At 34.7% G+C, this 24,666-nt stretch overlaps 1 protein-coding gene across 1 annotated transcript; it reads left to right on the top strand.

The window, feature by feature from the left end:
• Nucleotides 1–6,749: 6,749 nt before the first annotated feature.
• LOC114181556 (ABC transporter B family member 19) lies at nucleotides 6,750–16,705 on the top strand. The gene is made up of 10 exons (XM_028068036.1): nucleotides 6,750–6,995; nucleotides 7,129–7,183; nucleotides 7,637–7,812; nucleotides 8,386–8,586; nucleotides 9,221–9,480; nucleotides 9,575–9,891; nucleotides 10,066–10,289; nucleotides 10,410–11,229; nucleotides 11,312–11,553; nucleotides 15,274–16,705. The coding sequence occupies exons 1-10, from the start codon at nucleotides 6,750–6,752 to the stop codon at nucleotides 16,480–16,482; spliced, it is 3,750 nt and encodes a 1,249-aa protein (XP_027923837.1). The 3' UTR covers nucleotides 16,483–16,705.
• The last annotated feature ends 7,961 nt before the right edge of the window (nucleotides 16,706–24,666 follow it).

Below are 24,666 nucleotides of genomic sequence, written 5' to 3'. Positions count from 1 at the left end.
AAATACTTATTTAACCGTTAAATTTTATTGAAACCAGTTAAAAAATTTGTGTGATTGATATATTTGTGATATTAGTTCATAAGTAATATTATTCACGAGTTTGATTTTACCAAAAAAATTAGAAAACGTTACTATATTATTTAAAGTCTTGTAACATTTGTAGAAATATATTCTATAAAGTTACGTAATATAACATTTTTTTAAAATAGTTAGCAAAAATTAGTGTAGTATGGAGAAAGTTAGTATAATATTCCTAAACCAAAAGAAAAACAATAATGCATTATATGTTTTTTTTATTGTATGTCTTTTAAATTACTTTTTGTTGGAATGGTTTGAATATGAAAAATTATACTATGACTATTATATTTTTATCCTCATCATTTAATTTTTGATATGGCTCAGTGTGGATCAATGATTAATATATCACTATTTTTTTTTTTAAAAATTAATAACTCACATTAAATTACGTAAAAAATCAAAGGATGAGAGTAAAGAAATACATTATTCTTTGAATATTTATGGGACGAAAAAGTAGGTTTAATTTGACCGTTGCACTTTGAAGAAAAAAGTTTTCCAATTTGATGTGTACTTACTAATATTATAGCACACAGTGTTTGGTGTATGAAATTATTGTTCTCTCCTCTGAATGCTTGTGATGATCATTTATGCAGTGCAAGAAGAGACATAAATTTGCATTTCAATTTGGGACCACAAAAAATCTTATTACCATAATGTTCACAACTTTTTTCTTTCAACAAAATTTGTTTTCAACAACAATCTTAAACCATGATGCAAGAATAGCATTCTTAATAGACACAACTTTTGAACTCAAAAGGAAAAACATTAAGATTGTTTTCAAATGATACAACAAGTGTTTTGGGCCATGCCTATCATACTTCCACTACTCATTTTTCAGCTAACACTATTTACTTCATTTTTTTATTATTTTAATGATAAATGCTCATATAAAGAGCTAAAATATTTATTTTCAACTTTTTATTGTCTTTGATAATGTTATGTAAATCTTAATTAATTAAAACAAGAGTTAACTCTTTGTCAAGTATAATAAATTTGAATGTGTCAACTCCTTAACTGATTTTTTTTGTTATTATTCATCTTAACTGCAGAGTTTAAAACCAATTTGATTGTTATAGATTTGAAGAAAATGTAAAAAAAATGTTATGTATTCTAATGATTTTTAATTTCTCTCAAAATTTAAAAATATTAGAGTTGGACAAGTATACCAAATAAGTTTTATGTCATGAAATCACACCTTTTCTTTTTATTTAACAAAATGGTCCAAACTTTTCGCTGAAAAATGAAACGAATCATTTTAAATTATCTATCTATCTTAAAATTTAAACTTAAATTATTTTAAAGAAGTCAGGTGTACATATTTAATACTTCTAAAATTGAGCAGAGTTTAATAGTTTCTTTTGCTTAATTTTGATTATGTGTTATTTAGTGTAAAAGAGGGTATCTAATTAAAATTCTTTTTCGATTCTTGTGTTTTAATTATTAGGGTTAAATATGTTTTTGGTCCCTTAACTTTCAGTGAATTTTGAAATTAGTCCATCTTGAAACTTTAGACAAATTTAGTCCTCCACTTCCGAAAACGTAGATTTAGTCATTTTAATCAAATTTTGTTAAGTTTATTTGACATTTCAATAGTGTGTTTCATAATAGTATTTGACTTAACATTAAAGCAAAAATGTGTCAAACAATATAAACAACTCAAATACAATCCTGAAATGCTACTTGACTTCACATTAAAGCAAACATGCGTACGAAACATCAAATAAACCCAACAAAATTTGATTAAAAGGACTAAATTATTCACGTATTTCGAAAGATGAAGGACTAAATTGGTCTAAAGTTTTGAGATGGACTAATTTCAAAATTCACTGAAAGTTAAGGGACCAAAAACATATTTAACCCTAATTATTATTTGTATAAGATTTTATATAAAGAAATATATGTTAACCCTTATATTACATCGATTTGGTTTCTTTATTTTTATTTATCTCAATTTGGTTTCTATTTTGGGATAATCAAGTTTTTTTTGTCTGTTAGTATTGTAGTAACAGCATTACAAATGTGTCACTATTAGTCATATATTATTTCCTCCTTTTCAATTTAGTCCCTATATTTTTATTTTATTTTATTTTAGTCCCATTGTTTATAAAAATTAATTAATTTTGTTCCTCATCAAATTCAAACAAAAATTAATTTGTATATAAATGTTATACAAATATTTTTTATTAAATAAATTCCCTTGCTAAGAGAAAGGAAGGACAATTTATGAAAGGCAGCAAAGGATGACGAAAACTGAATAAGAGGAAGAGTGGGAAAATGAAGGGTTGACTTTTGAAAAACACAAGAATTAAGTGGAGAAAGATCACACCGTTCAAAATCTGCAACTGTTGTTGAATGTGGTACACAGGGAGAAGGTAGGTGAGAAGTCATGATGATATGTGAGAAATGGCACACAACGATGACTGAAGGACAACCCTCTGGCTTCCATCGCATAGAGATAGAAGTTCAAAAGTTTGAGAGCTATGTATCCTCCCAAATCGAGAATATCTCGAGTACGCCGAATTCATAACAAGATGCCATGTGAAAGCTTAAGTTATGAAGGATGTCTCTAGTAAGTTAAGATCATACCAAGTGTCATGCCAATAGGTCGAGATCATTCTAAAAGAAAGAGATATGGTAAATATTTAGGAAATACTAGAGGATTCTACTAACAAAATATTACATTTTTGTAATCCATAATCGGTGAATATAAACCGACTTATAAATAAGAGTGATACTCCTACGGTCAAAAACAAAACTATTTTGACATGAGTGTTAGTTGTTAAGATTAAAATACTTCTTTTATTGTTATCTTTGGTTTAAGGTTTATTTGCACCTGGAACACTAAAACATAAAAATAACCATTTAAATTAGTGATTTCAACTTTTATAAAGATGTTTTTTTTAAAGGTAAATCAAAATTCAATTTTATTCAGAATGTACATTTAAATGTATATTTAAATTACACGTTTAAATGTTACCATGACGTAAAGGTTTTAAATATATTGAACAAGTTTTTAAATTTGATTTTTACGATCGAAAAAAGTTTAGCTAAAAAGGAAAAACCCATTAAAAGTGAAACTCATTAAAGGTGACCAAACAAATACAATTTTAAGCGTTAATTATAAATAAAGATATTAAATACGTAATACATAGGGAGTTAACGAAATTTATTAATTTAATTGTTTAAATTCCTAACTCCAATATTAGTAATTTGAGCAGGGAATATTTTGTATATGAGAAGTAGCATGTCAAAGTTCTACTTATGCCTTTAAATATAATGGTAGCTGCAAAAACAATGTTGTCACTATACTTTAAAAATAATATTATATATATATATATATATATATATATATATATATATATTCACAAGTTTGTTTGAGTTGTCATATTAATTCATAATGTTATTTATAATAATGTGATTGGAATTAATTTGACAAACTTTCTATACTATAAAAGGTCTATCAATTTCCCTTTTATATAGATAGTTCCCACAATACATGAGTGTATTGTATTTAACAATTACGACAACCTATCAATTAGGTGAGATATTTAAATTAATTTGTTCCATATTGCATTTTGATTGTATATTATATTTCATAAATATAGTATTCAATGAATTTATACAAGTAAAGTATTTTATTTTAAATATTACTTATGAATAACAACAGAATAGAAGACTTTTATACATAAATTACAACTAACTAATATATATATATATATATATATATATATATATATATATATATATTAATTTTTTAAGAACAATTTTACCTTAACTCTATGTGAATGAAATATTGTTATTGCAAAACATGTGAATAATTAATTTAGAAACAAGTTGAAAAATAAATTAACGTTTAATTTAAAATTTAAAACATTATTCAATTACTTTTTATGGAGAATATTATAGTAGTAAATGTTGAAGAGGACTGTATACATTTTATATGCAACATTCAGTAACCCTTACTAAATATGAAATCTAATATTTCCTTTTGCAAGTGGAATTAGCCTCTTGTGAAATGGAACAGAAAATTAATTTTATTAAGTATAATATAATTTGTTGATTGGATACTATATTTAAGTTATATAGTACAATTGTATTTATATGTCAAAGGTTAACTTTTATTTATATATATATATATATATATATATATATATAAATTAGAAGAGTTTGAAGTTCTTACTTTTATATTTAATTAGATTTACGTTGTAGATGTGACCAAATTTAAGTTAGTTAGTTATTTGATCAAAAGAGATGTTTATAATTTTTTTTAACTTATAATTGAGTCAATTGAAATTAATTTAGTCAATAAGGTGAAATGTGTAGCGAAAAATAACATTAGTTTTTAATAGAGTTTGAATTTTTGTTTTAAATGAAATCTACCAAAAGGAATGAATAAATGCTCCAAATAAAGTTGAATTATAATTACATTAAATTTTAATTGGATAACTCTATAACAGAGAACACAAATAAGAAGAATTTTTAATTGCATTAACTCTCAATTAAGATGTTTTATTTAAACTAAATTAATTCACATGAATGTATGGGAATAGGTGGTACAACAAACAAAAAATATATATATATAAGAAAGAACTATCCACACAATTTTTCCATTTTACTCAAAACAATTTTATTTGACAAAGTTTGGTGTACTACAATTATGTGAGATTTGACTAACTAGAAAATATTATATATAAAATTTGACTAGCTAGAATCTCACAATCTTAAAAGTTTTACAATTTTTTGAAAAGAGAAAAAAATTACAACGGAAGAAATAAAAAATAAAACAAACAAGATATATTATTTGAATGAATAGAAGTAAAAAAAAAAATAGTTCTTTCATAGAAAAATTAAATTTTTCCATGTAAAAAAAAAATTACATGGAAATATTTTCATATTATTACTTTGTTTTCTTATTACAAAAGAAGGTTATATTTCCATAAATGTTTTTCACTCGACAAAAGTATGAAAACAATTTTCACTCGACACCTACAAATTTCAATAATAAAGTAACAATGCAATATTCTATCCAACAGACTTGTCTTTAATAATCATTCTTATGTAAAACAAAAAATAAATATAATTATTGGATTGAAAAAAGTAAATAACCATCAATTTAATTTTGTTTAAAAAGAAAATTTAAATGAAATAAGGTTAAAGAAGTATTCTAAAAAAATATAAACCGATTGATGTTTTCGCCTCAAAGAAAAACTAATTTGTTATTTTTTTACTAATCTATCATAAAATTGATTATTTTGTTCTGACATATAAAGATAAAATTCTGTCATTGTTAATTTTTTTTATTTACGTATTTAACCCTATTGCTACTATACCATAAATGTTAAGTTGCCAAGTTTATTCCATGCACGTTGAAAAATTCCAAAAGGTAATTATTAGTATGAATTAACACCTATGACGTTGCATTAAAATTTTCAATTTTTCACCCATGAAAGAAAAGTAGTAGCGTAGTACTGCTAAGTAAAAACCACATACTGCACAAAACCCCATAACACTGCACAAAATTGGAAATATTTTCATATCATTACTTTGTTTTCTTTTATTACAAAATTGTACTATTATTTCTTAAAAAATAAAATCGTTTTGACACATAGTAGGGATGAAAACGATTTGCACTTGACACCAAAATTTCAATCATTAAGTAACGATAAAACATTCTATTTAATTGACTATTGATTTTATTAATATGAATATTTATTTAAAACAAAAAATATATAATTATTGGATTGAAAGAGGTAAACAACCATCAACTTGATTTAAAAAAAAAAAAAACTTAACATGAAATGAGGTTAATGAAGTATTCTAAAAAAATGTAAACCGATTGATGTTTTCACATCAATGAAATATGGATTTTGTTTTTTTACTATCCTATATTTAATTATTTTGTTCTGGCATGAATTTTACACAATAAGATATTGTTTCAGGTGTAAACATAATTAGAGAAAGATAAGGATTCTATTCATTTCTTTTATTTACTTATTAAATCCTATTGCTACTATACCATAAATGATGTTGAATTTGCTAATTTATTCTATGCACATTGAAAATTTAAAACAATAGATATTATTATGAATATAACATCTATGACTTTGTATTAAAATGTTTGATTTTTCACAAAAGAAAAAAAAAGGTAGTAAAAACCAGACACTGCACAGAACCCCATAACACTATTCACTGGATTCCTTTATCTCTGTGGCTTTATCAACCAAACCGTGATTCACCATCATATGTTCCAATTCACAACCACAGTTAAACCAAACCACTCACTCTATAAAACCACACTTCACACCTCTCTCTCTTCCCAAACTCTTGTTCTCTCAACTTCCTTTGACCACTGTCCAACAAAACACACTCTCTCTCTCTTTCTCTCTCAACTTCTTCCCTCACTCTACCAAACCAAACTTAAGAACCAAAAACGACATTGACACTGCAAAAAAAGAGAGTATATTGCAAAAGGGGTTGTTGTTGGTTCAGATCTCCTTCATTCAATGTCCAGAAAAAAGTCACATTACACACTCCACTAGGCCTAGATCTCTTTGTTCATGGCATTGAGCCACGAGTCACTCTAAAAATCCTATTTTGATTCCACCCTTTTGTTCTCCCCTTCCCAGAAGCTGTTTTTTTTTTTTTTGTTTTTTTGTCTGTGACTTCCTTTCATGGCTGATGCTGCTGAGCCTAAAGCATTGCCAGAGGCAGAGAAGAAGAAGGAGCAAACTTTGCCCTTTTACAAGCTCTTCTCATTTGCTGACAAGTGTGATTGGATGCTCATGGTCTCTGGCAGCTTAGGAGCCATTGTTCATGGCTCATCAATGCCAGTTTTCTTCCTGCTCTTTGGTGAAATGGTTAATGGCTTTGGCAAAAACCAAATGGACTTGAAGAAAATGACAGAAGAAGTATCAAAGGTTAATCACTTCAATTATTGATTCATGTCCAAATTCTCAATAACACCCATGTTTCTTCCTAGCAACACAATCTCAGATCCAAGATCTAATCTTTTTCCTCTTCTCTGCTTTTTTCTCATGATCATGATTGCAGTATGCTCTCTATTTTGTGTACCTTGGTCTTGTCGTGTGCATATCATCCTATGCAGGTATGTTAATCTTCTTTCTTTTTTCTTTTCATAACCTTTTTTTTTTCTGCTCTCTGTTTTGTTGGTTCTAACCTGTGAACATGAACAAGATCGATCACACTTATTGGACCATTACTTCTAAGACTTCTTGTGTGACTGTTGTTGTTCCAGCCACTTTACATCGATCCCACGTGCTGTGTCAACAAAACACACTCGTCCTTTTCTCCCTTCACTTGTCAATCTCACCACATCAGATTTTCCTGCCTAACATTATCTATCACTCCATTCTCATCTTTATCATGTACCATTTTTTACCATTAATGATTGCTACACATTTCTATTACCTTAATTAATAGTTCAACCTCTTCCATTGTACCATGCATCAAATTTGTAATAACATTACACAAAAAAGTAAAAGGAAAAACTTAGTACTGTTTGCTAATTTTTGGGTGATAATTTTTTCTTTCCAACCAGAAATTGCATGCTGGATGTACACTGGGGAGAGACAAGTGAGCACCCTGAGGAAGAAGTATTTGGAAGCAGTGCTTAAACAGGACGTTGGTTTCTTTGACACGGATGCAAGAACAGGAGATATTGTTTTCAGTGTCTCCACAGATACACTACTAGTTCAAGATGCTATAAGCGAGAAGGTGCTTTGAATTTGCCATCTTTGTGTATTTTTTACCTTCATGGTATGAAAAAAAAAGGCACAATTAGAAACCTTGGTCTTAAGGGGTAGTTGATTCATATCCATTGGTAAGTGGGGTCACACATGATCATGGAACAAAGTGGCGCACGTTAACAAAAAATGCGCCGGAATGAATTGACATAGTTGATGGTATGAAAGATAGAACAAATAGAAAAAACCGTGGCCTTCTGGGGTGGTTGATTGATATCCATTTAAGTGGGGTCCATACACGATCATAGAACAAAGTGGTGCATGTTAGCAAAACATTGTTTAACCTGCGCCGGGTTTAGTCACATAGCTGATGTTGCAATTACTTCATGGTACGAAAAAATGAACATATAGAAACCATGACCTTCTGGGGTTGTTGATTGATATCCACTGAAGTGGGTCCATAGATGATGATAGAACAAGGTGGCGAACGTTAGCAAAACATGGTTTAACATGCGCCGGGGTTTGGTCACATGGATGATGTTGTTGCTTTTTCATGAGTTTTGTAGTTTTATGTTTGTTGGTTTAACGTTTTGTGATTGTTTAGGTGGGGAACTTCATACACTATCTATCAACGTTTCTGGCTGGTCTAGTGGTTGGTTTTGTGTCAGCATGGAGGCTCGCACTTCTGAGTGTTGCAGTGATTCCTGGTATTGCTTTTGCTGGTGGATTGTATGCTTACACACTCACTGGCCTCACATCAAAGAGTCGAGAATCTTATGCAAATGCAGGAATAATAGCTGAGCAGGTGAGGTTGATTCTCTGTTGAAGAACTTGAACATGTCATGTGAATGGATGTGTTGTACACCTTTCTTCTTATGGATGAAACAAAGAAACAAATGCTCATCAAAGGAAAAGAAAATGCTTGGTTTGGCTGAGTTGGTTCTGTTCTGTTTTTCTTCTATTGTTTTCTGTACCTTTTGTTTGTGGTTTTTCCTGTATGTTTTTATGGGGTTGTTCGAAAGCTTTTTGGATTTTGATCCTCCTACTTTTTTGAGTACATGAGGCGCATGCTCTTCTTTCATATGAATTTGCGCCTTATTTCATGTTCAGTGGCTGTTTTAGTGTGTGAAAATGATGTCTTGTCGTGTGGAGCACTCATGAAAGTTCCTAGCCAGCTTTTCTCTTTTGTGAGTAAAATAATCAAAAAGCATGGTGATGATGATTGTGGTCTTGTGTCGCTCTAATGCCAACTATGGTCCTTGCTTACAAATAAGTACATGGAACGAAATCATGTTTTACCTAAAATTGCTTCTTCTTTTTTGATTGTTTAGATCTGTCCTTCACATTGATTTCCATAATCATTGGCTCAAAAATGGGCTCCATTGAAAAAAGAAGAATGACAGGGACTAATTGGTCTTCATTATGTGCAATATGAACAGGCCATTGCTCAAGTTAGAACTGTTTACTCTTATGTTGGGGAGAGCAAGGCACTGAATTCTTATTCTGATGCAATACAAAACACTCTGAAACTTGGATACAAGGCAGGAATGGCCAAAGGTTTAGGCCTAGGATGCACATATGGAATAGCATGCATGTCTTGGGCACTGGTTTTCTGGTATGCTGGAGTTTTCATCAGGAATGGACAAACAGATGGAGGCAAGGCATTCACGGCTATTTTCTCGGCCATTGTCGGTGGCATGTGAGGGCCTAATTTTAGTAACTTTTGATGATTCTGTGTTTAGTTTGTAATGACACCATTCATGTGATCATGACGTGTTGGTTTACTTCAACAGGAGTTTGGGACAGTCCTTTTCCAATTTGGGTGCTTTCAGCAAAGGCAAAGCAGCGGGATACAAATTGATGGAGATCATCAATCAGAAACCCACCATAGTGGAAGATCCATCAGAAGGAAAGTGCCTAGCTGAGGTTAATGGCAACATTGAATTTAAAGATGTTACTTTCAGCTACCCTTCGAGGCCAGATGTGTTTATCTTTCGCAGTTTCTCAATCTTTTTCCCTGCTGGAAAAACTGTTGCGGTTGTTGGTGGCAGTGGATCCGGAAAGAGCACAGTTGTTTCCTTGATAGAAAGGTTCTATGATCCAAATGAAGGTAACTGAACACTTTCAACTCCCTTGGAAGTAGAAAATATTTTGTATAACCATGACAGTTCTATGCTAGAAATGTTTTGGGAGCAAATGAAGCATCATGGTGCATTCAAATTTTGAACTTTTGATTCTTGGATTAACTAACAGCTATGTTGACCTCTTTGAAATGGCCAAGCAGGTCAGGTTCTGCTGGATAACGTGGACATTAAGACTCTACAACTAAAATGGTTGCGTGATCAAATTGGGTTGGTGAATCAAGAGCCTGCACTCTTTGCAACTACAATTCTAGAGAACATACTCTATGGAAAAGCTGATGCAACTATGGCTGAAGTGGAAGCTGCTACTTCTGCCGCAAATGCTCATAGTTTTATCACCTTGCTTCCTAATGGTTATAACACTCAGGTTTGTACCACTGATAGTTTTCAAGCATCAATAAGTTGTACTAATTTTTCTGGGGTACGTGAAGTTGATCATTTAGTTTTAGACAAGTGTGCTAATCAAAATGTGTTGTGTTTTTACCAGGTGGGAGAGCGAGGAGTTCAATTATCCGGGGGCCAAAAGCAGAGAATTGCAATTGCCAGAGCAATGTTGAAGAACCCAAAGATCCTTCTATTAGATGAAGCAACTAGTGCTCTTGATGCAGGGTCTGAAAGCATAGTTCAAGAGGCACTAGACAGGCTCATGGTTGGAAGAACAACTGTGGTTGTGGCACATCGTCTATCAACCATAAGGAATGTTGATACCATTGCAGTTATACAACAAGGACAAGTTGTTGAGACAGGCACACATGAAGAACTCATTGCCAAGGCAGGCACATACGCTTCACTGATCCGGTTCCAAGAAATGGTTGGAAATAGAGACTTCTCCAACCCATCAACTCGCCGGACTCGGTCATCGCGGCTGAGCCATTCACTGTCAACAAAGTCCTTGAGTCTGAGGTCTGGCAGCCTGAGGAACTTGAGCTACCAGTACAGCACTGGTGCAGATGGCCGTATTGAGATGATATCAAATGCTGAAACGGATAAGAAAAATCCTGCCCCAGATGGATATTTCTTCAGGTTGCTCAAGTTGAATGCTCCTGAGTGGCCTTACTCAATCATGGGAGCTGTTGGTTCTGTTCTTTCTGGATTCATTGGCCCTACTTTTGCTATTGTTATGAGCAACATGATTGAGGTCTTTTACTTTAGAAATTATGCTTCCATGGAGAGGAAGACTAAGGAGTACGTCTTCATTTACATTGGTGCGGGTCTCTATGCAGTTGGTGCATACTTGATACAGCATTACTTCTTTAGCATCATGGGAGAAAACCTCACCACAAGGGTCAGAAGAATGATGCTTGCCGGTATGGTTTATTTGATGTGTTGGTGTGTGTTTTGTTTGGGTGAGATTTTCTCTAAATTTTGGTGTTTGTACTTCTTGGTTAGCTATTTTGAGGAATGAAGTTGGATGGTTCGATGAGGAGGAGCACAACTCAAGCCTTGTTGCAGCTCGCCTTGCCACTGATGCAGCTGATGTGAAGTCTGCAATTGCTGAGAGGATATCAGTGATTCTGCAGAACATGACATCTCTTCTTACTTCTTTCATAGTTGCTTTCATAGTGGAATGGAGGGTTTCCTTGCTCATCTTGGCAACCTTCCCTCTCCTTGTGCTAGCCAACTTTGCTCAGGTAAACTCAACAATTCATCATCTCACATAATTGAAAAAAAGAATCATTATCATGACTACATTGTATGCAATAAAAAATTACATCCAAGTTCTGATGCAAACTTTTAATACTACTTTTCTTCATCCAAGAGCAGAGGAAATTGTTTAAGCTTAGTGAACTTACAAATTTGTCTTGTTATCTGCATTTGTTGACCTTAGACTATATATAGTGGTGGGGTCTCTAGATTTTTACCCAAAATTCATTACCTTACAGTTACCCTTTTACACTGAGAATCTAGCTTCACACACAAGCTGGCATTAGACGACAAAAGCTAAAACAACAAAGAGCCACACAAAGTGGAACTGTGCACGTGCTTCCTTCCAAGTCCTGTGCATTAACTTCTGGGAAATAATAACTCATATTGGTCCATAAAATCTCATTAATAATGGTCATTAAAAGCTCCCTTTTTTTTAACAGAGTGAAGTTGTACTTTAAATTGACAACTAATGGAGGGAAATGGGTGTACACAAGGACAAAACTTTAATCCAAAATTTTGACACTTTCACTTCCATAATTTTTACAGTAATTTGGTTAACACTGAAAATCATATAGGTTAACAGAGTGAGATTCATGTTCAAATCGAAGAACTCCACCAAAAACACCAACCCTTTAAAATTGAAATAACACAGTGAAATGCTCCATGAAGAGATAGGGCCCAAGTTCCCACATTCAACCATGACAGAGATTATAATGCATGTGGATGATAGAGGGCTAAATGGTGCAACAGCAGCACTGCATTTTTCTGAGTTGGGGGGGTGGGGTCCTCTACGTATTCAAGTTAGATTCTTGAATGGTACGTCTACAGAAGCTTGTATCAGCTTTTGCTGTGAGGTAGTAGTGACTACTGAGTCTTACATTTTTGACCATATGGTATGATATGGGAAAGTCAGATTCTGAAGACTCCAGCTAGCAACTAGCCCCATGTTTTCTGGCAAGACCACACCCTATTTTTGTGCTTTGGATATGGGGTTTGATAATTGAGATTCTGCAAATTTCAAATACTTGGTGCCAGTTCTGAATACTAATAAATAAATCACAACAAACAATCACTGTTCTTCTGGCTAACTAATGCACCTCACCACACTACACTGCCTTCCCCTTAGTTTGGCTTATTCATTACACAGAAAAGGGTCCCTTGTCAGTTCCCTATGACATGAACCTCGATAATTTTCCTGACCCTTTTGTTTTCTCTTTCATTCTGACATCCTCTCATGGCCCTAAACCCTGCAAGAGTTTCAAGCAACGGTCCTCAAAGAGTTTGGAGTTTGGCCAGGGATAGATAATCTGCATTTTGCATTCTTTTTCAATCTCTAGGAAACATCTTTTTCAATGTGTCCAGCAAATTTATTCTCTTTCATGTTCCAAACTAGTCACTGTTTTACAGAACATATATATATATATATATTTTTTCTGTACTGTAAATAAAAAAGTTGGAGTGATAACAGATGGTAAAAAGTTACATTTTTTTAATATGTTTTACTTTACTCTCAGAAATATAACTTCACTTCACATCTAAGGTGACATTAGACGACAAAAGTTAGAACAGTAGGGTTCCTCACATAGTTGAACAGTGCACGTGCTTCCTTCAAAGTCCAGTGCATTAACTTCTGTGAAATAACACATATTGGTGTATTAAAAAGCCATGAAAATTTTTATTTTATTTGATGGATGCAGATTCCATACCTGATCATCAACTTCAATGTCACACACATACTGAGACTGGTGTTGCACTTGTTCAACCTTCTTTATTAAATTGAAATTACTGTACTTTATTAATATACTATTATTATCATTGTGGAGTATATTTGCCAGCTGGCTGTGAAATATTTTTCTACTTTATAAAGAAATGTTTCATCATAAGACGGAAAACACAAGGTCTTCATTGGCAGAAGATCCCTGCAGAGCTAGAGTATTTTTTTAACAATATTTTTGGGACACTGCAAGAGGAAACTTCATTGCATTCGTTTTATTATTCATATATTCCTACAAAACCCAAACCTTTTACTTTGTCTGGGAATCTGAACTTTTATTTTTAGCTCCTCCACCCGTGATCGGTTCCAGTCTTTTTCAGGTCCTAGGCATGTGACCTTCCCACATAGTCTTTTATTTTATATATAGTATTTTGTTCAAGTACATCCACTTATATTTCATTAGTATTTTAATACTAAGTTCAAATTTTGATTTCACATAGCATATCTAATGTCTAAAGGGTTGTTTCTTAAACTGTTCATAGTGTATCATCTTTCTCACTCACACGTGCATACGCATATATTCTTGCTGGGGTTGAATGAGTTTTGAAGCCATTGGAGATTTTTGACCATGCATGTGAGACCATTTGGGTCTTGCTGCATATGTAGATGGTTTAGCTGTATATGGATAACATCTCAGTTCTTTAATTAGGGCATGCATGTGAATGATCCTGGAGATAGTTTCACATGGACTTTCTTTATTCAATCTTGCTTTTCTCGTGCACATTTCTCTATCATGCTCCAATCTATTTGTTTGGTAAGGTAGATTTGGAAGAAAAATAAAGAAATAGTTTAAATACATATTTTAATACTTGAACTATTTTATTGTATAATTTTTCTTTTTTATTTTCAAAGGGAGCATTAAAAAAATCATGTTTTTTAAAGTGGAAATGCAAGTGTTTTTATTGTGCATATTTTTCACGGTGCAAAAGCGTAAAAGTAGCCATGAATTTTTGTTTTATTTCTCTTTCTGTGTTGATGATTCCCACGCAAAAGCATGCTAAGTTAAAAAGTAATGTTGTACAAGTTTTTTTTTTTACCAAGTGTGTTTTTTAACTTTCACACGGGTTAACTTTTCTAATCAAAGTTAAGCATATTTTACATAAAATTTCAGTTAAACCTGTCACAGTTACACCTCTGTAACACATAAGGTACATAGAGTGACACATTAATTAATATTTGAAAAATAAAGTAGCATCACATTTACACGCATCGTTTTCAAACTAAGAGTAACAATCACTTTTGATTAATACTGTTAAAGGCAGTATTCTACGTTCTGCGCATGCTATAGGCACAGGGCAAGAAAATAGACTGATAGATGAGGGACACGTACCTTATTAACCATCAATGTCTTTCAATGTAGTTGGTGACCATGTAATGTATGCTACATGAACATGCACATTCTCTCTCCTCTCTGGGCCCCACCCCTTTGGCCCTTTTGTTCTCTCTCCTCAGATCAAACTTTTTACCAAAAATGAACAGTGCAGTTACTGAAATTACCAAAACCCCTTTGTCCAATCTTGGCAGAAGCATGTCTTCAAACATTAATGTTTTACCGTTATACTTACAGTTAGTATTTGATACACCCTCTTAACTTGCATGGATTTAGTAGGCAAAAAACCAGTCACATAGTTTCAAGGTATTACAACACTATACGTGCAAAAAAGAAAGTTTCACAGAGAAGCATAAGAAAAATATAGGATTGTTTTGATCGACAAAACCTTTTTAGCTTTCAATTTTAGTTTCTATAAGTATTATAAGGCCACCCATTTTCACAAGTGACACATTAAATGAAACTTGTAACAACATAATTTTTAAACTATGTATTCCTGGGACTTTGTAAATTCCTAGAAGCATATAACTGGTTTACGTAGAACTTTACGTTGGTGTTTGATTCAGTGCAAGCTAACAATGGATGTTTTTGATTGTGCAGCAATTATCTCTAAAAGGGTTTGCCGGAGACACAGCCAAGGCTCATGCAAAGACGAGTATGATAGCAGGAGAGGGAGTGAGCAACATAAGAACAGTAGCAGCATTCAATGCTCAAACCAAGATGTTATCAGTGTTCTGCAACGAGCTTCGTGTGCCTCAGCGCCAGAGTCTGCGGCGGAGCCTCACGTCGGGGTTCCTCTTCGGTCTCTCTCAGCTTGCGCTCTACGCGTCCGAGGCTCTCATCCTATGGTACGGTGCGCATTTGGTGAGCAAGGGCGCTTCAACGTTCTCGAAGGTGATCAAAGTGTTTGTGGTCCTCGTGATCACGGCGAATTCGGTGGCGGAAACCGTCAGCCTGGCGCCGGAGATAATCCGCGGCGGGGAGGCGGTGGGGTCGGTGTTCTCGATCCTCGACCGGTCGACGAGGATCGACCCTGACGATCCCGACGCGGAGGCGGTGGAATCTCTGCGCGGGGAGATCGAGCTGAGGCATGTTGATTTTGCGTACCCTTCACGGCCTGATGTAATGGTGTTCAAGGATTTCAGCCTGAGGATCCGTGCAGGGCAGAGCCAGGCTCTTGTGGGGGCAAGTGGGTCAGGGAAGAGTTCTGTGATTGCGTTGATAGAGAGATTCTACGACCCCATTGCAGGGAAAGTGATGGTGGATGGGAAGGACATAAGAAAGTTGAACCTGAAGTCTCTGAGGCTGAAGATAGGGTTGGTGCAGCAAGAACCGGCGCTTTTTGCAGCGAGCATTTTCGAGAACATTGCGTATGGAAAAGATGGTGCAAGTGAGAGCGAGGTGATAGAGGCGGCACGTGCAGCGAACGTGCATGGGTTCGTGAGTGGTTTGCCGGAGGGTTATAAGACGCCGGTGGGTGAGAGAGGGGTGCAACTTTCCGGAGGGCAGAAGCAGAGGATCGCCATTGCTAGGGCAGTGCTTAAGGACCCTACGATTCTTCTTCTGGATGAGGCGACGAGTGCCCTAGATGCTGAGTCGGAGTGTGTTCTGCAAGAGGCGTTGGAGCGGCTGATGAGGGGTCGAACCACGGTGCTTGTGGCTCACCGTTTGTCGACGATCAGAGGGGTGGATTGCATCGGAGTGGTTCAGGATGGGCGCATCGTGGAGCAAGGTAGCCATGCAGAGCTCGTGAGCAGGCCAGAGGGGGCGTATTCTAGACTCTTGCAGCTACAACATCATCACATTTGAGACAGTGACAGTGACAGAGAGACAGAGACAGAGATTATTGTTTTTCATTTCATAAATATGTTTGGCTCCCATTAATCTCATGCTGTGTTTTTTTTTCTTTCTAGATGTAGATATGTGGGATATGATGAGGTTTGTAACTTGAGGACAAAGTGATCTATTATGGGGTATTAATTATTAATTATTATATTAATCACATGCCAATGTGCATAAGCTTGTCATTGAAGTCTTTTCTTGGTTCTTTTGCTCTACCAACTAAAACATAAGTAAAAGGAATAAGTAAAAGGAAAATGATAGATGACTACAAAATCAATCGAAAATTAGTTTGTGATACTTAGTTTTAAAAATAAGTTTTATTCTTAATCTAGAATTTTTTTCTTTTTAAAATAGATATCTAATAAATTGAAGTTTTTGGTTTGTTTTTGTCAATTTTATTTTTTCATGATGTGGAGGAATAATATATATTAAGTTACTTTTTAATGACCTATATTATATAGTATGTCCTGATGGTATATTGATAGTAAATACATCAATAAGAAATGCATCAGTTAAAATATATATATATATATATATATATATATATATATATATATATATATATATATATATATATATATATAAAACCTGACAAATTAATTTAAAACTATTTCAAAGATGATGTGAGAAAACATAATATTACAGACAAAATATAAACATGTGTATTTTTCAAGAATTTAAACTAAAATTTTATAATTATTATTTAAATTTTTTTAAATAATTTATTAAAATTCACATGTAAAAATTATTTAATATAAGTGAAATAATAACTAATATAATATAATTTAAATAATTGGTTTCACTTTAGTTTGAAATGTTAAACTGTAAATCCGGTTAAGTTTAAAAAAAAATTCAAATCAATTAAAAAATATTTTATTTTGATTAATTATCTGTTGTTTTATCTGATTTTATGTTATTAAAATCAAATATTAGTTAATAGAAAATAGTATTTTAGAATGGATAAAATGCTTAAAATAATGAATACTCGATTATGTTAACATTAAAATACTAAAACATGAATAAAATTTTTATAAACGAGTTTCATTAATTATAGATGTTCTATCTTTCCAAAAACCTTTTCTCTATAGATCTTTTTCTTCTCTCTAAATTTCTTCTCACTCCTGTGCTCATCTGTCTCACGATTAGAGACCGTTAGGATGACTTCTAAGGTGAGCTCTCAAATTTTGCTCGATCAATTTCTCCAACATTGATTTTCAACTCTTATTTAATTTGGATATTCGGTGCATGCGAGAAATTTTCACTTGCATGTGTCATTTGAGTTTTACTTGTGTTATTTCCATTAATCAATGATTCTGATGATGTTTCATGATCATGTTCTTATTGTTCTTAGGTCGAATTGTGGTCTTTGTTAGGTTTAAAGAGGGGTTTGATACTCGTGTTGGGTCGTTTGCGTTGTTTCATAGGTAAGGGAAGCTAGTTGTATATCAAACATATCAGAATTATAAAATGTATGATTGTACTATGATTTATTTTGATGTATGAATTTCAAAATGAGAAATGTTGTGTGAAAGCTATGAAAATTGGATTTTTATCTGCTTACTTGAGAATAACTGATGTTTTAGTTGTGCATCTGAGATAAATTAATATTGGAATTCATGATGAATTGGTGTTTATTTGGATGGTATCTGTTGTTAAGGTTCTTAGTATATTTGGTCTAATTTTCGTAATGCAGAATTATGTAGAAAACATGTTCTACATAATTATGCAGACTCGCTGAGCGAGTTTTCAAGTTAGAAGAAGCTCCCGGACTTTGGAAATCGCTGGGCGAGGCTACTCGTTGGACGAGTTTCAAAGTCAGGGGCTTTCTGATTTGGAAGTCGTTAGGTGAGCAATTATTGCTGGACGAATTATTTGAAAGATTTTTCCTTAGAGTACTAGTGATAAACTCACTGGGCGAGCCATTTGGTCGTTGGTCGAAAAGGGCAATTTTACACTTCTCGCTCGACAAGAGGATGTGCTCGTTGGGCGAGTAGATAAGAACCTGAACATTTACTTCCTGAGTTATTTGAGAAATTGTGATTATTATGAATGTTTATTTTGAGAAATGATTGAATAATGAGTATGTGAAAATACTAATTTAAGGAGGATTAGTAGTGGGTGTTGTAGTGTTAGCATTAATGTGGGAGTTCAGTTGAAAGTTATCCTAACGACCATCAATTTCTTAAGTATAGAAGGATGTGACATATGGTTAAAGGAGCTGGTGGTCCCAGTCTAGGTGTTTTACCTTGATCAAAGGTATTAACGGACTAACCTTGTATGTGGTACTATCTACCACTCTACATAGCACTGGATGCCATCACAAATGCACAATTTACCAGGACTCAACACCAATGCTTGTATCTGGATTAATTGAGTTTGTGCTTTAGGCATCTATTTGAATATAACTGATTACTTATGTATGAATTATATTATTGTATTGTGAATTGATGTGATTCTTTAAATTCACTAGCTTACCCTTTTCTTTTGTGTTTTGTTTGTTTTCTGGTGTTTGTTTCCTTTTGCAATGATCACTTGATTGGTGTGAGTAGATGAAGGTTTTGGGGTTGGATTAGAGCAAGGAGGAGGAGATGCTGCTATATAGTTATATATAGATTCCTAGTGTTAGATCCTAGTTTTCCTTTTGAAAACTCTTAGTCTGTTATACTTTACTTTGTATTTTAGTTTGTCTATTTTGGAATGTCTATAATATGAGATTTATGTATTAAGTTTATGTTTTAATCTTACCAACTATGTATATATTTTGTTTGATGATTTAGACTATTAAATGGGATGTTATAATATACATTTTTAAAAATATGAAAAGTACAATTTTATTAAAAAAATACCATGAATACAAATATTTTAAAACAAAATATTATTGTAAGCCCCCAATATTTTAATAATAAATTTTAAAATGAATATGAAAATAAAATCTAAGTTATGTATTTAGTTTTTTTTTCAACAATTTTTTAAAAAAAATCTCGTTCTACCTTTTCTATTAAAACATAAGAGTTTCTCAAATTTACTATTAAATTAAGGTCTTATGAAATATAAGAGCTTTTGTAACATCCCAGAAACTGAATAACCTCAATTGATAAAACATCACATACATGAATATTCAGAGGGCACGAGGTTTAGGGTAGAAAGTATACAATACGTCAAATATACCCGGATTACAAGAAAAGGGCCCCATGGCCCAACCAGAAATGTACTGAAAAGAACACAATTAAAGATACTAGGTCTTGTTCGGACAAGCTGTCCAATCCATCAAGCTGCAACATTCCTATTACTATCACCACTGCCAGGGGTTCTCACATCTGCTCACATCAACAAGGTTGATGATCATTGCAAAGGAAGAGACCACGCATAACACACAAGCAAGTGAAAGGGTAAGCTAGCGAAGAAGTCATTATATCAGGCACTCAACATACCATTCCACATTCAAACATACATAGCAGACACCCATATATGCAGTACCCATTCATATAAAACCCTAAGATTTAGCTATCCGGATACGTAACTGAGGCACCACCACATGGTAATGGAATTATGTCCAATCGATGAGGCACCACCAAGATCTCTCACTACAAGAGTCATGGAATTATGCCCTACCCATACTTTAAACATGTTCCACCCACCAATCAAGAATTTCCCATAACACAAATATCATGTACAATTAACAATTCATAGAATTCATGCTTCCCAATTCATACCCAATCAAATAACATGCCATTTCCATTTCAAATGTACATATTAATCATGCTATCATCACACAACCCTTCCAATAAGGCATTTGAGTCAGATAAACAAGTCACATATCGGTGAACCACTCAATAACAACATCAAAACCCGTCCGTTGTCTCGCTCAGGCCAACAGGGCTCGCTCAGGCGAGAGGGACCCTCTTGCTTAGGCGAGTCCCATCTCACCTCGGCGAGGACGCGATAAGGGGACAGGGGACTCTGCGAGGTCTCGCTCAAGCGAGTCCCTTCTTGTAAGACCCGTAGAATTTAATTAATTAATTAAATAATTAATTAATAAATACGGGAGGGGAAATAATTATGACATTAAATTATGGTTGGTATGATGTGGAAAAGTACTAGCTCAAGTGGTTGAAAGTACTTTGATTGTGTGAGAGGACTTGGGTTCGAGTCTTATGTATGCTAACTTTTGTGTTATTGTTTTATTATTTAAATCTATGTAAACATGTTCTTGTATGTTATGATATTTGAATTGTGATGGTTAGCATGAAACATGATTGGTTGAAATGGTTATGCACTTGAGTGGTAACAATGGGGTCATGGGTTCAAACCTTGGAAAGGCTAAATGGAAATTATGCTTGTTTTTATTTTGCTAATGGTGACTTTAGAGGGAAATGGGAAAGGTTAACAGAGGCAATGGGAACGGCCAAGGGGGGGGGGCTGCATTCTCATTCATGATGAGAGATGGAGGGTTATTAAAAGGTAAATGAAATTAAATTCGTTTTAATATTTTTAAGTAACTACTAGTTTAAAAGGAAAAAATGTTAGAGTTTAGGCAAGTTTTTGGCAAGGCTGAACCTAGACTTAGAAAAATAGAGGCAAGGGTGAGTGAGAGGGGCTGACGTGAGGGAGTTGGAGACAGAATTGAGGGGAAACAGGGGTGGCCATTGGTGATCAAGGGAGAGCTTCATCAATTGTTCTAATTTAAGCTAAGGAACCAGGTTAGGGGAGCTTTTACGCTTTAACTTTATTTTTAATTTGATTGACATGCTAAATAGGGTAATTCATGCGTTGATTAATTTAATTCTGATTGGTATGCTGAATTTGGTATGATTATGTAGGATTTGTATATTCCATTTTTAGAGATTGTGATTCTGGGAAATTTCCAGAATTAGTCTGGTTGGTGGTGAACTGCCGCCAGGCTATCTTTTCCTTCTTAGGCCAATTTAGGGTTCCTATAGAGGAACCACCTGCCAGATATAGCATAAAATAGATAATTTGACCACTGTTGACCAAATCCTTGCCCAGAGTTGACTGATTGACCAGTCTTGATTTTTTGACAACCCAACTAGGGGCTGCCACGTGTCGGAGCAGTCCCTCTCCCCGAATCAGATTTCCTGTCCGCAATTAGGGTTTGGTGGTGGTTCCGTGAGTGGCCGTGACTGCTGCAGATGCCGCGAGTGCCGCTGCAATGGTGTTTCCCACAGTATGCTGAACGAAGATGATGGTGGCGAAGGCAACACAGCGGAGCTTTGAGTTGGTCACTGCAAATCTCGCGAGCAGACCTGGTGCAGCAATGGTGGGTCCGAACGTGTGTGAGAATGGTGCTGGCCTGATGATGCCGGCGTGATGCGAAGACGAAGGGGCTGTGTTTTTCGGTGGTGGAGCGACGGTGGTGATTTCGGGATGAAGGAGAGGGAGAGGCGCGAGTGCAGGTGTGACAGTGGGGTTTCGCGTGATGGACGGCGGCTCACTCGCGAGGATGGAGAAGTGTTGGTGCAGGTGTTGCCGGAGATGTTGGACTGTTCCGGCGTGCTCGAATGGTGCGATCATGGGGGATTCGGACAGCGGGACGAGTGGAGAAGAAGGAGGCGCGACGGAGGCGCGATGAAGAAGACGCGGTGGCTGGTTCACGGTGGCGCGGGAGGTTCAGGTTCGAGTGTGGTGCGTGATGGTGGTCGCGGGACGCGCGGAGAAGACGAAGACGTCGCGGTCCCCTGGTACAGCAGCGGTGACGGGGTTTCCGACGAGGGCGCGACAGGCGACGGCTTTCCGGCATGGCCAGTGGTGGTCGGACGTGGTTGTGGCGACTGCGGAGTGGGTTGGTGCGGAAGAGAGAGAGAAAGAGTTAGGGTTAGGGTTTTGGTTGTTTGAAGGAGAGAGAGAGAGTGATGATGTGGCATGTTTCGATTGGCGATTTGAGTTAATGGAAGATTGATGATGTGGCAAACTGTAAATGGTTAATTTAGTAAGTGGAGGATTGCCACGTGGCGAAATCTGATGGATTAGATCTTAAGTGACATTAGGGGTGCAGCTTAGTAAAAAGGAGGGGTGCAAAGCAGAAATTTAAATGTTAAATTACAGAAGGGGGTGTAAACCTGAAAACAGGGGGTGCAGCTAGCTCTAGAAATATTTTATTTTAATAAGAGATATTCCATTTAAAAAAAAGGGGTGTAAACATGAGAATTGGGGTTGCATTTAGTACCTGAACTATTTCTCTCCAAAATTCCTATTTTTGGGACTTAATTTATGAATTAAAACATTCATTATTTATACCCTTGAGGACCTAAAATAAATTACACTTGCATTATTAAACTCAAGAATATCTAATGATAAATTTGATGCAACTAATATCAAATTTGTAAGCGCAAAAATAATATTAAATTCCCCAAAAGTTAATTATTGAATGTGAGCCAAGGTTCTACTCATCATAGCTTCCAAGTGGTCTGGAAGCGGCAGTGCCTGGCGGTACGTGTCCCCCGCCAGACGATTTTTAATGCATCAGTATTGGTGTTGTTGATTCTCCAGGCGTGATCTACGAGGCTTTTGGTGATGCTTCAAAGGTGGGGTTGCTGAAGTTCCTTGAGTTGTGGCTCGGAATGTATCCCTTGAGTTGTGGCTCGGGATAGGGGTTAAGCACGTGGTATTCCTTGAGTTGTGGCTCGGAATAACATCTCTTGAGTTGTGGCTCGGGATGGCGGATGAACACGAGAAACCCTTGAGTTGTGGCTCGGGTTGGCGAGTGTGGCCGGTATGAGTGTGCTGGTTGTGGCCAGTACGGATGGGTCCGGATAGATTGCCCTCCTCAGTTGTTGGCTGACGAGTTTGGTAGTCTTGGGACGATACGGCTTTGCTCATATATGGGAACTCTACCTGGCGTTGCGGTGTATGATCCGTAGCATGTTTTCCCGCACGTGCTCTATCGGTTGTGGCCGATAGGTATGGCAGCAAGTCACCTTGAAGTAATCATCAGACGATGTAGAACACAAATAAACGTATTAGAGATTGAATTGAGGGAATAAAAACATAGGGTAATGTGGAAAGTTAAGTTAAGTGTTGTGATATGTAAGCAGGTTGAGATATGTACATGTAAATATATATATATGTGTTTATAGCTTTGTATATATATATGTGATTTTATCTGCTAAGCTCACCCTATCTGCGTGTGTGTGGCGATGATCGTGTACGCGGTACACGGGAGCAGATGTTGGTGATGCAAGTATAGTATAGTTAAGTTATTTTTGCCCAGCCCTACTCATGGATAATAGATCACATTATTTTTACATAAAAACTATAAAAACTCAATTAAGTTTTTTTGGGATTCTATTTAATAAAAATTGAACTTAATTTGAGTAAAAGATATATATATAAAATGAATGAAAGGCCTAAATAGAAACTAAATTATTAGTTAATTCTAAAATAAATTATTAAAAATAAAATCGTTTGAAGTATTGAGTGATTTAAGGCAAATACCACTAATATTTTCTTTTTTTAAATGGAAAAAAACATTTAGATTTGTTTATATCTAAATTCATTGCACAATATTTGTTTACATTTAAGTCAAGATCAATTCACGTAATGTATAACGGAAATTTAGAATACAGTAATTTACCCATTGATATAACCTAATAACGAATAGACATTAGAACCCTAATTAGGGATTTGGCTCTATTGGTAACGTATGAAAATGCATTTTGAGGAGAAAGAGAAAAACACGGAATCATGTCACAGGCTGCAGTAGTAAAAAGTTGAAAGTACATCTAACAAAATAGTCTTGAAATTGAAAGCTCATGATATCTATTTATACTTAAGAAACAATCAAAACCACATTATTCAACACATTGCATGCAAAAAGGAAGAATTTATAATGAAGAAAAAAGGAGTACGAAAAGTAAGAGACAGTCAATATTTCCATTATAGCCAAACAATAATTATTTGACGAAACATTTGTTGATATGATAAGAATATTTGCATCCATAAAGAGCCGCATATAAGAGAGTGAGAAACTAATGTTCAATCAATCAAACCTTTCATAAAAGATTGTCTAATTTCGATTTGTTCTAAGTTGTCTTGTTGCTCCAAAGAACAAATTGATGGCACTGTGTCTGTCTCTAAGTTTATGTTTCTCTTTTTCCTTTCACCTTTCGTTTATTTCTAGGAAAATTATACTAT

Source organism: Vigna unguiculata, chromosome 4 (assembly GCF_004118075.2).
Source record: "Vigna unguiculata cultivar IT97K-499-35 chromosome 4, ASM411807v1, whole genome shotgun sequence".
NCBI classification, from domain to species: domain Eukaryota; kingdom Viridiplantae; phylum Streptophyta; class Magnoliopsida; order Fabales; family Fabaceae; genus Vigna; species Vigna unguiculata.
This window is presented reverse-complemented; position numbering and strand designations above follow the sequence as displayed.